The sequence below is a fragment of the Eupeodes corollae genome, chromosome 2 (genome assembly GCF_945859685.1).
Source record: "Eupeodes corollae chromosome 2, idEupCoro1.1, whole genome shotgun sequence".
Lineage (NCBI taxonomy): Eukaryota > Metazoa > Arthropoda > Insecta > Diptera > Syrphidae > Eupeodes > Eupeodes corollae.
Window position 1 is genome coordinate 60,296,161 of NC_079148.1, and position 20,540 is coordinate 60,316,700.

At 32.5% G+C, this 20,540-nt stretch overlaps 1 protein-coding gene and 1 long non-coding RNA gene across 2 annotated transcripts in view; one reads left to right on the forward strand and one right to left on the reverse strand.

The window, feature by feature from the left end:
- Window positions 1-12,625, forward strand: part of LOC129948165 (neurotrimin) — a 255,074-nt gene extending 242,449 nt beyond the window's left edge. Inside the window, exons 7-8 of the mRNA XM_056059044.1 lie at window positions 6,646-6,782; window positions 12,140-12,625. Coding sequence (XP_055915019.1) covers window positions 6,646-6,782; window positions 12,140-12,246 — 244 coding nt within the window. The 3' untranslated portion in view covers window positions 12,247-12,625. The remainder of the gene's footprint in view (window positions 1-6,645; window positions 6,783-12,139) is intronic.
- LOC129948166 (uncharacterized) overlaps window positions 1,494-20,540 on the reverse strand; it is a 31,632-nt gene continuing 12,585 nt past the window's right edge. The window contains exon 3 of the long non-coding RNA XR_008781836.1: window positions 1,494-1,554. This is a non-coding gene — a long non-coding RNA (uncharacterized LOC129948166). The remainder of the gene's footprint in view (window positions 1,555-20,540) is intronic.

Consider the following 20,540-nt stretch of genomic DNA (forward strand, 5'->3'; position numbering starts at 1 on the left):
CTTCAAAGCCCACTACTATCTCCAAGATAACAGGTTCTTTCAGTTTTTTGACGTTTTCTTTATCTATGTAAAATTATGCAAATTTTGATACCCCTTTTGATAGTGTAGCTCGAAAACAAAAAATTTCTCATACATCGACGGGGCACCCTAATGTACATGCTGATAATTTTGCTTCCAACAGTCTTTTTCGAATGGTCACATCGAATGTTTAGGTTCTAGTTTGTCTGATCTCACTTTTCTTCTATCATCCTGGCTTGCTGTTTATGATTTTCCATTTCTGTGTTCAGTTTTTACACGTTTTAAAGCAATGGTTTGGCGAATAAAAATATAATAAGAATACCGTTATTCTAAAAACCAACTCCTGGTTAAAAATATTTGTTAAAAGAAACTCACTGACATTGATGTTATTTTTGTTTACAGACAACGGCTATTTTAATGTGCACATGAAATAAGATCTATATATTTTCTCTTAAGCTGAACGCATTCATTTTTAATGAGTGAGTTCAGAGCTAAATGCTTTGTGCACATGAAATAAGATTTACATATTTTCTCTTAAGCTGCATGCATTTGTTTTTAATGAGTGAGTTCAGAACTAAAATCCTTTTGTACATTCCTTAATTTTTATTTTTTGTTTACAGACAACTGTTTTTTTTAATGTGCACATGAAATTATACCTACATATTTTCTCTTAAGCTGAATGCATTCATTTTTAGTGAGTAAGTTCAGAACTTAGTGTTTTAATACATAGTTTAATTTTTATTTTTTTGTTTACAGACAATTGCTATTTTAATTTGCACATGAAATTATATCTACATATTTTTTCTTGAACTGAATGCATTCATTTTTAATGAGTGAGTTCAGAACTAAATGTTTTAATAAATTGTTTAATTTTCATAAAACTACTGCTATTTTCGTGTTCACAGCGAGTAGGTAAAATTTGTCAATCAAGTACACTACTGCCATCAGAAAATTCATTCACCACTTTTGTAGAGAATTTTTAAAACTACAACGTGTTATTGAAGCGTGTATCGTTGAAGTTTTATTTTTAAGAAATGTAGTAAGTTTTTATTTGTCAAATGTCAAAAGATGACAGCTGCTCTAATGAATGGCTATTTGTTCAATTTTATTTTTAAATCTTTAAAAAAATATTTGAGTGAACATTTTAGAAATCAAGTACTTAACGACCCACATATTTTTTGTAAATACGTAAACATTTACTAAAAAAATGTTACTCTATTTGAAAGTTGGAATCCACTGTTTTTAATATTACAGTATATTAGATTTTCCAAAAGTTCGGTTAGATTGTTCGAGTGGAATTTTCCATTCTCTATTTAATATGAGGACAAATTTTGATTTATTAAATATTGAATGACATTTGGACGATTTAAGCTTTTATAATAAAAAAAATTCTAAAAATATAATTCAATCAATGTATGCAATGTTATTGAGTGCATGGAAGTAAATTATAGTTTAAAAAGGAAACTCACTTACCTTAAAAAATTACAATGGCGGATCCAGGGAGGGTTGTAGGTGTCATGACCAAAAAGTGGTTTGCTATCAAAAAGATTTAAAATTTTTGTAACTTTAGTAATGCTTTAAATTATTTTTATAAAAAGAGAAAATATTCAGGTTTTTAAGAAGAAACCTTAAATAAGAGATCGTCAATTTTATATAAGATTGCCTTTAAATTCCTGGGACATATAGGAACTATATAGAAAGTATTGCATTGGTAAAAAATTCCGAATCATACGATGGTAGAAAAGTCGAAAAAAGTGGGTCTCCTGTTTCCGTATGTTTGTCTGTCTATCCTGACCCCTTCAGCCTAAATTATTATGAAAAAAGAGGCTAGGATGCTACCCACACTGATAACTTCCCATCCCGTCTGTCGATTTGTCTTGCTTAAAAGTTTGTCTATATGTACTCGTATCAATTTTTACCAAATTTGCGTACAATTTTTGTAAATTTTATTTTTTATGAAAAAACAGACTGTTGGATTTTTAAATAAAATTACTGAATATCGAAAACAATATTTTCCGTGAAATAAAATTAATAAGTTTGAAGCCAATATTTTTAATTTTTTAAAAGATATTTGAGTCGAAAATCATTTTTTACCAACTTTTTTTCGGTTTTTAATTTTTTGTACAAAAACTGTCATTTCGATTTTTTTTTAAATTTACTGAATATTGACAACATTATTTTTTTAAAGATAAAAGTTGTTTAAAGCCAGTATCTACAATTTTTGAAAAGATATTTGAGTCGAAAATCAATTTTTACCAACTTTTATACATTTTTTTTAGGTTTTTATTTTTTATAAAAAACCTGTCAATTCGATTTTTCTCAAAATGTTCCCTAATGTTAAAAACAATATTTTCTATACGTAAAAATTAGTAAGAAGTTATTATCTTAAATTTATTTTTGAAAAGATATTTGAGTCGAAAATCAATTTTTACCAACTTTATTCATTTTTTTTGCAAAAAAACTGTCAATTCGATTTTTCTCAACATTTTTCAGAATGTTGAAAACAATATTTCTTATAAGATAAAATAAGTTTAAGGCCTAAATTTCAAGTTTTGGAAAGATATTTGAATCGAAAATCAATTTTTACCAACTTTGAGTAATGTTTTTTTTAGATTATTATTTTTTATTAAAAAAAATGTCAATTCGATTTTTCTCAAAATTTTATCAGATGTCAAAAACATAATTCTCCATTGCAAAAAATTGTTTTGGAGATGAAATCGTATTTTAGTAGTAAAATGTTGGAGGTGACAAATTTTGTTTTCAGTTTTTTTGATTTATAAAAAAAACCGTTTAATGGATTTTTTCAAAAAATATATTTTTTTGATATCACGTTACAATATATTATATAAAATTTAATTCAAGTCTCTAGCGTTTTTGGTTCGTGAGATATTTAAGGTTAACCAAAATGTTCACCTTTTTTTCCAACTGCTATGGTAAAAACACCACCCACGCAATTTTCTTGAGAGCCCTTTCTGCATCTTTCTGCCTTATTATCTGTATAACAAAATTTATTTGAAGTTGATATCTCCTCTGGTTCTTGAGCTATGGAGAACGAAAAAAACGTCGCGAACGTACGGACGTACGGGCGTACGAACGTACGTACACACGCACGCACAGACATCTTTCTAAAAAAAATTTATTTCGACTCTAGGGACCTTGAAACGTCGAGAAATGTCAAAATTTTCAATTTGACAAATCGGACCCATTACAATAACTTCCTATGGAAAGTTAATAAGGTTTTTAGCCGATTAGTTTTTTTTAACTTCCCATAGGAAGTTATTGTAATGGGTCCGATTTGTCAAATTGAAAATTTTGACATTTCTCGACGTTTCAAGGTCCCTAGAGTCGAAATAAAAGATTTTTAGAAACATGTCTGTGCGTGCGTGTGTACGTACGTTTGTACGTCCGTACGTCCGTACGTTCGCGACGTTTTTTTCGTCGTCCATAGCTCAAGAACCAGAAGAGATATCGACTTCAAATAAATTTTGTTATACTGATAATAAGGCAGAAAGATGCAGAAAGGGCTCTCAAGAAAATTGCGTGGGTGTTTTTTTTACCAAAGCAGTTTGAAAAAAAGGTGAAAATTTTGGTTAACCCTAAATATCTTAAGAACCAATGACGCTAGAGACTTGAATTAAATTTTATATAATATATTGTAACGTGATACAAAACAGGTATATTTTTTGAAAAAAAATCAATATAACGGTTTTTTTTTATAAATCAAAAAAACTAAAAAAAAAATTTGTAACCTCCAAAATTGTACGACTGAAATATGATTTCATCTCTAAAACAGTTTTGTGCAACGACGAATAATGTTTTTGACATCTGATAAAATTTTGAGAAAAATCTAATTGACAGTTTTTTTTACAAAAAATAAAAACCTAAAAAAATGTATAAAAGTTGGTAAAAATTGATTTTCGACTCAAATATCTTTTCAAAACTTTGAGATATTGGCTTTAATTTACTTTTATCTTTCAAAACATCTTGTTGTCAACATTCAGTTAAAGTTTGAAAAAAATCGATTTGACAGTTTTTGTACAAAAAATTAAAAACCGAAAAAAAAATTAACAAAAGTTCGTAAAAAATGATTTTCGACTCAAATATCTTTTAAAAGCTTTGAGATAATAGGTTTTAACTAATTTTTTTTTATAAGAAATATTGTTTTCAAGATTAGGACAAATTTTGAGAAAAATCTAATTGACAGTTTTTTTACAAAAAATAAAAACCTAGAAAAAAATTTATAAAAGTTGGTAAAAATTGATTTTCAACTCAAACATCTTTTCAAAACTTTGAGATATTGGTTTTAATTTACTTTTATCTTTCAAAACATCTTGTTGTCAACATTCAGTTAAAGTTTTAAAAAAATCGATTTGACAGTTTTTGTACAAAAAATTAAAAACCGAAAAAAAAATGAACAAAAAATCGTAAAAATTGATTTTCGACTCAAATATATCTTCAAAAATTGTACATATTGGCTTCAAACTAATTTTATCTTATAAGAAATATTGTTTTCAACATTTGGTAAAATTTTTAAAAAATTCGAATAGACAGTTTTTTTACAAAAAATAAAACTCTAAAAAATAACAATACTTGGTAAAAATTTACTTTCGGCGCAAATAGTTTTTCAAAAATTAAAAATATTGGCTTCAAACTTATTTTATTTCAGAGAAAATATTGTTTTCAATATTCAGTAATTTTTATATAAAAATCCAACAGTCCGTGTTTTTCATAAAAAATAAAATCTACAAAAAATAGTGCGCAAATTTGGTAAAAATACATATAGACAAACTTTTAAGCAAGACAAATCGACAGACGGGATGGGAAGTTATCAGTGTGGGTCGCATCGCAGCCTCTTTTTTTTCATTTTTGTAATTCGAAAAAAAAAAACAGCAGTCAATACACAATTTTGTTGGTTTAAAATTGAAAATTCTATTTTTTTTTTTCAAAAGTGAGCCGCTAGGTTTTTTTTGAACTTTCTCTAATTCTTATTTTTCTTAATTCGGTTTTTTTCTACAAGAAAAAAATATTTAGGTATTACTCCAGAAGGGTACAGTTCATAAATCGGTTATTTTGTTTTCAAATTTTCTCAAGAACTAATCATCCGATATCAATAATCTTCTCTTAGTGCAAGCTCTTGTCAAAATATTCAAATTGATGATGATTTTTGATGATCGAAAGTGTCATTATTTTAATGTTTAAAACAAATAAATAATTGTTTTAAAAAACTTGATATCTCGGGTAGGGTTGCACATTTTTTAACGAAATTTAAATATTCCGTTCTAATGATTTTCGAAATAAAATTAAGTTAATATAGGTGTTTTAAGATATAAAATGGCTTTTAAAGACTTTTTTAAAGTTCTAGCGACCCAATCGTGCAAAATTGAAAATCTTTCAAAATTGATTTTCTGTTGAAAAGTTTTATTTTATTATATTTAAGATTGTAACAATTAAAAAAAACCTACTTTTTAAATTGAATTTGCTTTAGATGTTCTAGAACTGAGATTTAAACACTCGAATTTCAATAATATAAATGTTCTAAGAACAGCAAAAGTGACACTTTTGTTAAACTAATGGTTAATTGAAAAACTTAATAAATATTTTGTATTTATTGATATAAAAGCTTTGAATCACTTGAGAACTGAAGTGAAAAGATATTCTGAAACGTGTAGTTTGTGACTTCCACACAAAAGTTTCTTCGCAGTTTATTTGTTTACCATAATTTGTTTTTATTTGATATTCAGACAACTTATTAATTTAAATGCACCTATTTCCTTAAATTCAAAAACCAAACATTTGTCTCTCTTAAATTTTTAAGTTTTTTTGACTATTTTAAGATCAAAATATTTTCTAGCATCAAATCCAATCTACGAATAAGCAGACTGATAGCGATAGTAAAAGTAAAGATAGTAGAAAATTGAGTCCGAAAAAACTACGTCACAAAAGCCAGAAAGTATCATATCATTTTCTGGGTTTTTGAATTTTTGTAGCGTTTTTCGCATTAATAGAAATGGCAACAAATAAAATATATTGTTTTTGAAAAAAGCTAAGCTTCAAAACAATTTCTTACATTTCTGCGTGAAAGCAATATAAACCATCTAAAATATTGTGGTTTGCTCTTAAATAAATCGTATTCAGAAAACTATTGGAATCTTGGAATGCTTTCATGTGTCGAAAGTCGACCAAATTAAATAACAAGACTATACCATGGTGGACAACAGCGTCCTAAACTAATTTAATAACTAAAGTTGTCATTTTAGCCCTTGAAATGTGTTAAGCGGTGAGGAAAATCTCGTGTATGTGTTAAGCGTTTACCATACCCCCCCTTTAATAGTAAAAGCCTGGATCCACCCTTGATTATTTACCAACCTTATGGTGTTTTATAAAATTTTCTATTCAAAATTTAATGTTCAACCCTGTTTACTTTGCCAAATTCACTAATGAAAACTCTTATATCCATATTATTGGGTTTCTGCCAAAAATGGTTTTGAGTTTTAGGTTTTTCAGGCAATTGTATAAAATTAGAATTATTCAAAGACTATTTTATATTATTTTATATGAACCAATTTAAGTATCTTCAAAAACATATTATAAATTTAATGTTTTTTTTATATTTTTCTTTTTATTTAGTGTCAAAACTGATATATTGCCTGGAAGGGTGCTAAGTCGTCTATATATCGCAAATGCCAATAAGCATGATACTGGAAACTACACATGCATGCTTAGTAATGTTATCGCCGTAACTGTTGCAGTACACGTTCTGAATGGTAAGTACATACTTTTTCATCTCATCAATTCAAGTTTTATGAATAAGAAAAACAAATTTATTTTTATCAATCAAACGCTGTCAATTTTAATTTTGACACACACGCAGTTCATTACTTGATACAGAGAGTTAAGGTTAGGTTAGGTTAGGTTAGGTTAGGTTAGGTTAGGTTAGGTTAGGTTATAGTGGCTGTCCAAGATGGAAACGGACACACTAAGGCCAGTTTAATGGCCCATTCTGATACCACATGAATCTTGAGGCTTCCTCCTAAGCTCAATGGAACCAGCTTGAGTCCCTTACGAAACGTGAGAGGCTGATTATACCGATATGATTTAGATCGTTAAAGAAGAATTCTACAAACCAAATTAATTCTACAATTTTCTGCCAATTCAAGCTATTCGCGATACCATCCACTCCTTGAATTGATAGCCTTAGGAGCTGATATTTTGGGTAAACGATTTTTTGCCAAATTTATGCTTCTAATTATGCAATCCAGTCGCAGTTTTAATGTTTTCGCAACAAGTGGAGAAATTCCCGTTTCTAGCATTATGACATAGTTCGGTGTATTTGCTGGCAAATAGAATGCTCATAATATTTACTTCCCCAAGTTTGTGCAGCGTTTCAAAAATTTTGAGCCACACATTTGTTCGTGAAACATCTTTTCCATGTTAGGTTTATCGCCATTTTCGCTTTATTAAGCTTTTCACTAAAGTGTTTCTCCATACTTAAGTTCTTCGTGAAGGTAAATTCTAGGTATTTAAACTCTTTAACCACTTCAATCAATTCTGCATTGAATTTCCACTTTTCGTTTTCACCCTCCATGTTTTTTGGAGATCATAACTTTCGACTTCTCAAAATTGACAATTAATCCCCAACGTTTGGAATATTCGTGTATCCGATTAATCATGCATTTCTGGAGTATATGCGAGCAGTACAATTTCGTCTGCAAGTAGCAGAACTTTAATCTGCGTCCCCGCATAAACAATACCTCCGGGCATAGATCCTCTATGAATATTGCAAATAAAAGTGGACTTAGTGTGCAACCTTGCCTAACCCCTGATGCAAATTGGAACCAATCAAACTTTTCTTCACCATTCCACAAAGCAGCTCGAGCGTCTTCATATACATATGTTTTCAATTTGTCTGCCAAACTTCAGAGACATTCCTTTTTCGAACAGCTTATAGATTAGCGATTTACGATCCACAATATCGAACGCAGCTTTGAAGGCAATGAAGAACGCGTAGAGTTTTTTGCCTTGGTCTAAGAATGAAACTGCAATACTCCTCAGCACAAATATATGATCAACAGTTGAATACCCTTGTCTAAAGCCGACCATGTTGACAATCTTCGTTGCATTATTGCTGTAAATATTTTATAGGATGCATTAAGAAACGAAATTCCCCGATAGTTTGCTGGATCCGATGCACATCCTTTCTTGAACTGAAGCGGTATCACGCCTGTTTCAAAAACATTATTGAACAAGAAAGCTAAACTTTCAAAAAGTCCGCTATTCGCATATTTATAGACTTCAGCTGGTATTCTATCTTTAAGGTCCTCAGCTCAGGATGTTCAAATGGTAGACATGTGCATTCAAGAGGACACAAGCGTCCACAGGTTTTTCTTAAAATCCAACCTCTGTCTATCAACTCCTACTCTCACCTCCACGTGGTGAACATCGGGTGCCTAGTACCTCAACTGGAGATTGGGTTCCAACCCCAGTGGAAAGTTGTTGGGGGCAGCAAACGAGAGAGGTGGGGAGAGGTGTTTCCACTAAGGCACCTCTCCTTATCCAGACGGCAGCGGAGGAATTCCCGAGATGGAATCAACGGTGGCGTCTACAGTTCCAGTAAGGTTGAACTACTTAGTGAACACCTTATAGGGCTTCTTCGACTTATTCGGAGCCTAGGCCTGTTAGGAGCGGTTTTATCGGGCTCCCCATCCTTGGAGTTATACTTAGGATCTGGCCCTCCAGGTTGGGGGTTGTGTGTCGGGGTGACTTCCTGGCCACGTAAAAGCTTTCAAAGTTGCGAAGCACCAACAAGCCTCGGGTAAGGACGGATTCACTGTTGACAACCCACGCAAACGAAATAAGGGCAACGAACTACGGATATGTACGTGGAATGTTAGGTAACTTAACAGACCACGTGCAGCCGAACAATTAGCGGAAGCCCTAAACTGCTGCAAGGCAGATATTACCGCCATCCAAGAAGTGCGATGGGATGGACCGGGCAAACGCAAACTAAAAGACTGCGATATATACAACGGCGGCTGCTACCGAGAACAAAGACAGCGTCTATTTGGGTGTGGATTTGTTGTTGGAACTAGACTCAGGCAAAAAGTCTTGAGTTTCAACAGTGTGAGCGAGCGCATCACCACAATCAGCATCGAGGCTAAATTTGCCTAATATGCGCGCATGCCCCAACAGAGGAGAAAGATGAAGACACCAAAGACATATTCTTCGAGCTATTGGGCAAGACATATGAGCAGTGCCCTGGCTATGACATTAAAATTGTCTTAGGAGATTTTAATGCCAAGCTAGGAAGAGAAGACATCTTTGGTGGCATAATCGGGAGATACAGCAACGGATTCAGGCTGATCGATTTTGCTGCGAGCCGAGACGTTCTGGTAGCTAGTACGCAGTTCACGCATCTCAATATCCACAAGGTAACATGGAAATCTCCTGATCAATCAACCGTCAACCAGATTGACCACATTGCGATCAACGCACGACACTTCCCCAGTATACAGGATATCCGAACATTCCTAGAGGCCAACATTGACTCGGACCAATACCTCGTTGTAGCCAAAGTACGGCTACGGATATCCCGATCCAAGCCAAAACAAGGAAGTACTGTGGGAAGATTCGACGTTAGACAGCTACAATCGCAAGAGACTGCCATGTCCCTTTCCGATCGAGTATCTAATAACCTCTTAAAGAGTCCTATGCTGCCTGCATTAAGCATTGAAAACCAGTGGCAACATTGCCTTGCAGCCATCAGAGATGCCGCTTCTGAAGTGCTAGGTTTCACACGGCCACCACAGCGAAACCCCTGGTTTGACGATGAATGCCGGCAAGCTCACGCAGCGAAACAAGAGGCATACAAACGGCGCTGCACAAAAGGACTAAAGCTGCTCACGAGCTCTACGAGTAGAAGAGGAGAAAGGAACGCCGGCTTCTTAAACGGAAAAAAGGGAGCATGAGAAGCGCGCGATCGAGGAGATAGAGGGATGTCACAACAGGAATGAGGTTCGTAAATTTTACCAAAAGGTTAAAAAAGAACTCCCAAGGGTATCAGCCACGAACCGAAGCCTGTAAAGACCATCAGGGGAACATCGTAGTAGAACCGCAGTCGATGCTGTGAATATGGAAAGATCACTTCTCCAAATTATAGAACGGCGATGACGAACCGAATTCCGCTGTAAGGGAGATAGAACCACTCAACCTCGGCGACGCAGATCAACATTTCCGCCTACCCGACCTTGACGAAGTGAAGATAGCTATATCTTAACTTAAGTCAAACAAAGCTGCTGGAGCTGACGGCATCGCTGCCGAACTTTTCAAAGCAGCAGGCGATGACTTGGTACGGAGCATGCACCAACTCATCTGCAAAATATGGTCGGAAGAAAGCATGCCCGATGAGTGGAATCTCAGCATAGTGTGCCCGATACATAAGAAAGGAGACCCTCTAAACTGCGCCAACTACAGAGACATCAGTCTCCTTAACATTGCGTATAAGATCTTCTCTGCCGTATTATGTGAACGTCTGAAGCCATTCGTCAACAACCTGATTGATCCTTATCAGTGTGGCTTCAGACCAGGAAAGTCCACTATCGACCAAATATTCACACTACGGCAGATCTTGGAAAAAAACCCAGGAGCTTTAAATGGATACCCACCATCTCTTTATCGATTTTAAAGCCGCTTATGACAGCATCTATAGGGAAGAGCTCTACCGAGCAATGTCTAGTTTTGGCATCCCTGTCAAACTTATCCGTTTTTGCAGAATGACAATGGAGAATGCACGCTACTCTATCAAGGTCGGAAAAGATCTTACCTCAACTCAACCGTCAACACTAGAGGCACAATCTTTCAAAGGTCCATCCAATTACTCGGATACGCTGATGATATTGACATAATTGGAAGATCAAAGCGTGATGTCAGTGGACCGTTTTTGAGCATTGCGACGGAAGCGAGGAAGATGGGTTTAGTGGTCAATGAGGGCAAGATCAAGTATATGCTGTCATCAAAAAAGGAAACTGAACAACGACGTCTTGGACAAAACGTCACCATGGACAGCTATAATTTTGAGGTAGTCAAGGACTTTGTCCTAGGCACCTAGGCACCGCTATTAATGCAGACAACGACACCAGCGCTGAAATCAAACGAAGAATAACTCTTGCAAATCGCTGCTTCTTTGGACTTAGAAGGCAATTGAGAAGTAAAGTCCTCTCTCGAGCAAGTAAAATTACCATCTATAAGACACTCATCATCCCGGTTCTCATTTATGGCGCTGAGGCCTGGACCCTGTCAAAGAAAGATGAGAGCGTCTTAGGATGCTTCGAGAGAAAAATTCTTCGGGTGATTTTTGGTCCCGTACGCATAGATGGAGAATGGAGGAGAAGATATAACGACGAACTGTACGGGCTGTACAGCGACACTGACCTAGTTAGCAGAATTAAAGTCCAACGGCTTAGATGGCTAGGTCATGTAGAGCGGATGGACATCAACGCTCCAGCCCGGAAGGTCTTCGAATCCAATCCAGACGGCGCAGTAGATGAAGACCGCGACTCAGGTGGCGCAACCAGGTGGGAGAGGACCTCAACCAACTTGGTGTGCGAAACTGGAGACAGCTAGCTAGGGACCGAGCTGGCTGGAACCGCATGTTGGTTGAGGCCCAGGTCCACCCCGGACTGTAGCGTCACCTTAAGTAAGTAAGTAAGATCTGAATAAGGCAACTGTCTAATTTCAAAGTTTGTGACGTAAGACTTCCAATCTCCACCAATTAGACTGAAATCTACAACAGATGTTCCATTTTCGTCCATATTACTAGTTCCATTTTGAATTCTCAAGCCGTGGGTTGCAAATTTTGTCTTTAGACGTTTTTTTTTTCTAGATACATATTTCCCCAAGCCTTTCATAAGAGTTACGAATTCGATTTAAAAATTTGTTGTGAAATTGGACATTTCATTTGTTACTGACTTTTTAGTCTAGGAATTTCTTTAAAGTGTTTAGTTTCAACCTTTAAGACTTCAGCTCATGTGCAGGTTGCATCCAAACATCTAATTCAAATGACGTATATTGATTTCAATATTTTAAATAATAAATAAAACTCAACATTTTTTAAATAAATTTTCAGGTGAAGAACCAGCAGCTATGCAACACTCTTGTGGGACTACTATGGGGGTTTCTTCTATCTGGGTTGTGTTATTCGCCTCTTTTATAGGCTATTTTTCACTCCGATGACAGCTTTAAGGTTCAACGTAATAAATATAAAAAAAATAACAAGATATATGAAAACCACAATTTTATCTCCAATAGGTTGTTTTATACACAAAGATATAATAGTTATAATTAAAAATAATTCTTAATATACAAAACGAAAAACATTTAAAAAAAAAAAAACTAATTAGGATATATTTACATATAGAAAGAGAAAGTGAGAGAAATAAACAAAATAAAGAAAAACAAGGAGTATGAAGGACAACATACATATGAATTATTACGATTTATTTTATATTGAAATTTTTTTAGAAAATACGATACGTGTAGAAAAATTATTATAAAAAAAAAAACTACTATATAAAAAAAATAATGTTTAAGTTTGCTAAACATACATAATTATATATGTATTTATTAGACATTTAACGAGAAATGATAATTTTTTTATTTAATAAAATATATAATATATCATAATTAAATATGTGAAAATCATAAATAAAAAAGAAATGAACGAAATTATATTTATTAAAACAAAAAAAAAAACGAAATACTTATATAAATAAAGCAATTTTTTAAGCACGCTCCGTAGTTAAAATAATTGTCCACGCAGGCTTAAATATTTTAAGATATTGTTAAAATCAATTGTATGTACAATTTTCAACTATTATAAATATTTTTTTTGTTTATAAGATTATTTTTGTTAATTTGAAGGTTTCACATTTAAGTTTAAAATCTAAAATTAAAAAAAAACTCTTTGTCTTTGCAAAATATCAACAATTTTCTTCAAAACAAAATAAGATTGAAAAAGTTGTCTTTCTTAAATAATCAAACTTTTTAAAATTAATATCTTAATTTGTTTTATTAATTGTTGTATGTATAAGTAGCGGCGATGCTTGAAGAAATATTTTTGTTAACTTTCAAACAAAGCTTGTTGTCATTTTAAAAACAATATAAACACTCCGAAAAGTTGAAAAATATACAGTGTCGAGCAAAAGTCTTGGTACCCGTGTGGGTATTCTTGATAAATGAGTTGTGTAAATGATATTAAGACACAATTTTCAATTTATGTTTTGATATATTCAAGTTTAAGTTTATTTAACAAATTAACACAAGAAAAACAGAAAAATATCCTTCAAGGATCTTAAAAAAGTTAAAATAAAAGTATTAGTCCCTAACAACAATAGTGCAAAAGTCTTGGTACCCTAGAAGGACAAACGAATTTAATTCGGTTTCGAATGTTTTATGTTAAGAATATAATTACCTAATATTTTGTGGGAAAACCTTTGAGCCTAATAACCTCTTTTAAACGATTTGGCATAGAGTTCATAAGTTTTCGCGTGACATCTGACCCTATTAATTCCCATTCTGATACCGGGAGCTCTTTAAGGTGGGTTTTGCTCGTTATATTGTGTTTTCGAAGTCGTTTCTCTAAGACATCCCATAAATATTCGATTGGGTTAAGATTTTGGGGGGTTTAACTAGCATGTGGAGCGTGTTGTAGGCGATCCACAACTTTACATTTGTAGCCGTATGATTGGGATCGTTATCCTGTTGGAAGTGATATGTGTCTACGATCCCAAGGTTCTCTGCACTTTGTTGTTAGTTTTGTTTTAAGATGTTCAAATAAACTTTCTTATTCATAATTCCATCAAATTCCCGACACCATTGGATGACATACACCCCTATACCATTACACCACCGCCACTGTGTTTCACAGTTTTAATTGTGTTTTTAGGATTCAAGGCTTCGCCTTGTTTTCTCCACACTCTAATCCTCCCATCTGAGCCAAAAATGTTGAATTTCGACTCATCGTAGAATATTACGTTATCCCAAAATTCATTTCATTTATTTTTATAATCCTTTGGAAAGTCCAGTCTTTTCTTTTTATTTATTTCACTTACAAACGGCTTTTTACGAGGTGTGCACGACTTAAACCCAGATCTCTGGAGCGATCTTGAAACTGTCCACGGAGAAACTGTTTTATTTAAACTAATCTGTATATCGGTAGCAATCTTTAGAGCACGTTCGTTCGTTCATATCTTTCTGTAAGCTTGCGCGGACGACCAGACCTGACTTTATTTTCGATTCGGTTTTCTTTATTGTAACGGTTAATCACATTTTGTATGGTAGATTTGGGTCGTCCAACAATTTTATTAATATCCGCATAACTTTTACCTTGCTCATGGCAATTAATAATAATTTGACGCTCATTTACCGTTAGTTCTTTTCTAACCATCGCTTTTTTGGTTTTACACAACAAAATTTCTTTAACCTTAACCTGCACGACCGATCGCTTTGTACTGATTGACACACACATGTCATATTACAAGCTTCATGCAAAAAAAAAAAAACAAAGCCAACAGGACCGTTACAAATTTAAACAGTTAAAACTGGTAAAGTGCAGAAGTACCTAGACTTTTGCACTACTTTTTTCATAGATTTCAAGGTTTTATTATTTTTTGCTAGAAAATAGAATTTGTTTTTGAAGTTTTTCTATTGGTAAAACAAAGAATAAGGTTTTATCATAATAAATAACTTGATGCATGAAAATTAAGTCCTTAAGTTTTCTTTTCTTTCAAAGCTTTTAATGACATGTCACTTTGAGTACCATGACTTATGCTCGACACTGTATCAATGGATGGAGATGAAAAACTTAACAAAAAATAACCTTTTTTAAATTAAATTATACATTCAAAGTTTGTTTTTAATTTAATTTTTTCGAAACGAAATTATACATAACAAATAACCTTCTAAGACCAATTTCGAAATCATTTAAAAGAAACGATTTTATTTCTCTAAAATACGTTAACGTTAGGGGCCAGTAAAAGCTATCATTGAAATCAAGCTATCATTGAAATCAATCTGGAAATTTATTTGAATAGACTTTTGATATGTATGTTTGATTTGAGAACGATTAAGTGGTGATTCTCATCGGCTTTGTTGATCTTTTAAATGAAAACAGTTTTCATCTGATTTTTCCCAACGTTTCGACGGTGATTGCCGTCTTCTTCAGGGGATGTCTTTATTCACATAAATGATAAAAGTGTTTATTTAATACATAAGAATATTATGTAAAGCGTACAAGTATGACTTACATTGATTTAAATATTACAAAAACATTTAAACAAAAAACAATTTAAACAATTAAAACAAATAAAATTTAAAGCGCTTCCAACTTTAAAGACTTGTCACTGTTAAATGTAAGCTGTTGAATTGTTTGTGTCTGAAACTAAGGAACAGTCTTTAGGCATGTAAACAAAGATGCAACCGTCTGGTTTGACTTATATGCTAAGTTCACGTCAGGCTTGTTTTTGGCGATAACTTCTTTGAAATTTTCCGAGAGTTTGGGAACATACACAACACTTTTATAAACACCATTCTTCTCTTCCAACTTATTTCCGGAAGAAACTTGATGTTTTTGACGAAGTATCAAGTTTCTTGGCTTGATTAGATCGGAAATTAACAAGTCTTCCAGATGCCGTATCCTTCTGATACCAGTCGAAAGATAGACGGTTGTTATTGACTCACTTTCTTCCTTCTCTACGGTAAACTGGATCTTTTCGTTGAATTGTTTGAGGCATCGTAGCACATTATCAATTTCTTCTCTTTTAACAATCGCGAAAATATTATCAACGTATTTTGCTATAAATTAAGGTCTGTAGTTTAGTTTAAAACATTCTTCAAGCAAATAGTCTAAAACCAAGTCAGCAATCGTCGCGGAAAGATTCCCATTGGCATATCATGTATTTGTTTGTACAAATTGTCTTTAAACTGTAAGTAGTTATTGTCCTTTATGCAAAAATTAAACAATTCGAGAAATTTGCTTTGGTTCAACCTTGTGTTTTCGCTTATAATTTCCCATTTCCTTTTAATAATGTTGACTGCAAGTTGAACAGGAACATTAGTGAACAGAGAAACAGCGTCGTAAGAAACCAAAACTTCATTTTTATCGATTATTAAATCTTTCGCTTTGCACTTGAACTCTAACGAATTTCTGACTGAGTGGGAAGATTCTTTCGTGACACACTGTAATATTCTACCAAGAAACCTGGAGAGTTCCTAACAAGGTACTTTCATCGATGATGCTATCGGGCGGAGAGGCATGTTTTGTTAGTGTATTTTTGGTAGTCCATATATATATATGTTTTTGTTTTGCAGGGTGGTGAGGGGGGTCGTTCTCATGACTCTATATGTAGAGCGGTCAGACAGAAGTTCTATCATCTTCTCTTCATACTCTTTCCTATTCATCGCAACTGTGACATTGCCTTTGTCAGCTGCTACAATGATTATGACTTTTGATATGGTCAGTGCGTTGGACTGTCATGTCAGAGGTCTTGATTCAATCCCTACATGTGTCATCTAAAGTTTTATACTGATCGATCGGAAATCACATAACGAGTTTTTGAGAAAGAACAGGGGTGGAATCGGCTAAGCTGATTGTGATACCAAATATGTTTATTCCAAATAGAGCTACCAGACGCTTACACAAACGACTTGAAAATTTACTTAGTTCACTTTGTTTCTTTAAACAAACACATTCCTGTGACTGACAAAGCTTACGAATTTCGAAAAAGCAAAAAAATGAAGAATTTTATTCAAAATCAGCCAATTTGATACTTTTATTTAGAATTTTATAAGAATCAATTTAAAATTTCACCAAGGCAACAACGAATTTTGACAATTTGAATCTGAAATTGTTCAATCGAATTGAATCATCTTACACAGACGGAATGAAAATGACAGTCAATTTGATTATCAAAAAAATGATAGTCAACTATCACCTTAGCCAATTACACCCCAGTTTAATTACGCAGTTGAATTTCGCTAAAAATGTATTTTTTCTATTTTCATGAACAGCTGATAATTTTAAGTTCAAAAGTAAAAGGAATGGTTCTACGGATTTCTGTCAGTAAACGTTTTTCGGTGGGTTTTAATCAGGAAATATTCTTCAATGAAAGAAATTTTTAATGATCGATATAAACGACCTGCAAAAAAAACATTCCAATGATTGGTTTCAATAATAGCTATAACAAGCTCCTTATTGTGGCACCGGGATGTGAAAATAAGAAGAAGCCCAAGGGGTTTTGAATGAATTATATCTATAATTTGTTTTTATCATTGGAATTTTGTTGACAAGACGCCAGGTATAGCTATCATTGAAATCGATTAGTTTCAATCAGGAATTTTTTTTCAATTGCAGAAATTTTTAGTGATAGCTATAAACGACCTGCCAAAAAATTCCAATATTTGTTTTCAATGATGAAAACCAATGATAGCTATAACTGACGTCTAAGAATCAAGCTTTTCCTATTTGGACTCAAGAATTTGAGGTGGCAGTTGAAAATACAAAGAAAATGAAACACTTTCAGTGAAACGATTATGTTTCGAAATCTGAAATCTACAATCAGTTGCTCATTGAGAACGATTTCACATTGAAAAATTAATCATGGACTAAAAAAAGTTCTCGTTTAAATAATGTATTTTTTGTTTAATATAATAAATCCACAACTAATTACCTTCATTTCGACACGAAACATGAAAAATTTGAATCTCTTACTCGCTGCTAAATTTCAAATCAAAAATTTCAATGATAGCTATGGGGTTGGTAAATAGCTATATCATTGAAAACAATTCGGAAACATGTGTTAATGGATATTTGACTGTTGCCCATGTTCTGCATTTCACTTATTGTGAATACACTTTGCGAAATTGAATTTGGGTGTTCCATAATTCGTTATCGTGAATTGGATTTTCGAACATGCAAATGGATGTTCTGTACTTCGGTTTGTTAAATTTTTCGAACGCATTCAAATCACATTTTTTAATTTTGTGAATTGATCTTTGAAAGCTTCCTTCTGCTAGGAATCGGAGGGTTTCAGCAAGTTTTGAATTGAAGAAGGTATTATAACAGGTTCTATTTCCCTTAGAACATAAAACAACTTAATTTATCAGAACAATTCTACATAATTTTCACACACGTAAAATGTGTCAGCAAATCCAAAATATTTTTTTCTTACTTATTTTATCTCTTGAATTCTTGTTCCTTTTTTCACTTAAAATTGATAATAATATTGCATCCATCTTCAAAACAGCAAACATTTTACTTCAGAAACAAAATAAAAATGTATGATTCTTCAGTTCTGACAGTTCGAAGCAATTTCGAAGTTTTCGAATTCGATCGAATTGAAGAACATGCAATATCATTTCACGTGAAATTAAAAAGTGATTTCAATTCACTTTCGATCGAAATTCGGAACATGGGCGTGTGTTTCAAAATTCATTTGCACACTTATTTTTCAATTTTTCGGAAGAAAATTTATTTTCCAGAACGGCTGATTTGTCCAACTGATTTGCTTCAATTTTAGGCAATTCTAATGACAGATTTATGTTAGAAAAAATTGAGCTATGCTTTAAACGATAAACGACCTGTCAACAAAAATCCAATGATGACAATCAATGATAGCGATATCTGACCTCTTATGAGCATAGTGCGTGCTACTTTTAAAATACGTTATGATTACGAAGGCGATGTCAATACTCGCATTGGCTTTTAAGTTATATACATTCCATAGATTTTGAAATACTGCTTTCTTTAAGAAAAAGTTATGCTATGGATTTCAATAATCGCTTCAAATGATAAACGACTTGTCAAAAAAAACCAATGATTGGTTACAATGACAAAAACCAATGATAGCTATAACTGACTTCAAATGAGCACAGTGCGTGTAACTTTTTAAATACGTAATGTTTACAAAGGAGATGTCAATGTTCGCATTGTTTTTGAAGGTCTATACATTGCAAAGAGTAGGATATATTGAGCTCTGTAAAGAATTCCACATTCGTGCTGTACGGCTAAAGACAAAACCTCTGTGCCTGACACTACGTTTAATAAAGATTTCGAACAGCAGCAAGTATTTTTTAAGAGAAATCTATGGATATTCATTTTATTATACATTTTTTTTTAAATAGCGGTTATTTTATCTGTGACATTCTAAGTGACAGCTGTCAAAACAGCGAACTATTCAAAATGAGACCTTTCATTTAAAGTTTTAAAAACTTCTCAAGTGAGATACATTTATATTTTTGTGGTATTTAAGAAAATCGTCAACAAATCACAAATTTGTTTTCCAAACTTCTTATTTATAAAATAGCACCTGTTAAAAAATGTAAGTATTTCTTTTATTTGAAAGATTATTTAGAGTAGAATTTGTATTAATGTTAATTTTTTGGTGCCTTACTAAATCAGTTCTTTTTGTTTTTTTTTTTTAATTTATCAGCATTAAGTTGTTATTAAATTTAAAAACTTTTATCAGATCAAAAGGTTGTGCACAATTGCAAGGTCCAAGTCGTTAGTATTCATGTTTCCAATAAACAAAAATCATTATTTAAAATAAAGTTTACTTGCTTTTTTTTGTTTTAAGTAACAATATAAAAACTTAACAAACTACGAAATAGGGAAGTTATCATAACTCTTTAAAAAAAAAAAAACATTTTTCAATATCTTAAAAACTATTATTTACTATCATTAAAACCTTACTACAATGTATAGATAAAATATAATTAAGTTTTTATTTTTAATTGTAATATTAATCCTATAAGTGTAAAAATAATTAATTAAAACGATAACCCATGCAGCAAAGCTGCTAAGTTATTTTGGATTGTTTTTTTTTTTTTTTAATAAAATGTATACAATAGAAAATAAGAAGAATTCCGAGCAAATTAAAAGCAAGCGTAGGTTTAACTTGCTTCTTTTAATGTATTAAAATAGCAACAACAACACAAAAAAGTGAAAGTAAAATATAAACTAAGAATAATGTTTGAGTGAGAAAATAAAACAATACTTATAAATATTTTAGTATATAATTAGATAAATATTTACATGGTACCATTATGATGTATAACAAAAGAAAAAAATATGCATTTTTTAACAAATATTTGAAGTAAAACAAAAAAAAAAACAAAGTATTACATTTTTTAACTCAAGCGGTTGTCTACCTATTTCCTTAACTTTAAAACAAAACAAAATAAAAAAAGTTCCATTTTAGATTTTGCAAGCAGCAATAAATGTAATTAATTTTATTTTCAATGAAAAAGTAAATACGAGTATTAAATGGTTGTTTCATTTTTTAGATGTTTAATTAATAGTAATATTAGCGATGCATTCCACATTCGCGTAGTACGGCTAAAGATTTAATCTCTGCCACCGCAGCACACTGGGGCAGAATGACCCTATTGGTTGGGAATGTTTATAGAAGCAATCTTTTGATATTCCTAAGTCCAACATTGACCACGCCCACCAAACTGCCAACTTTTGTGGA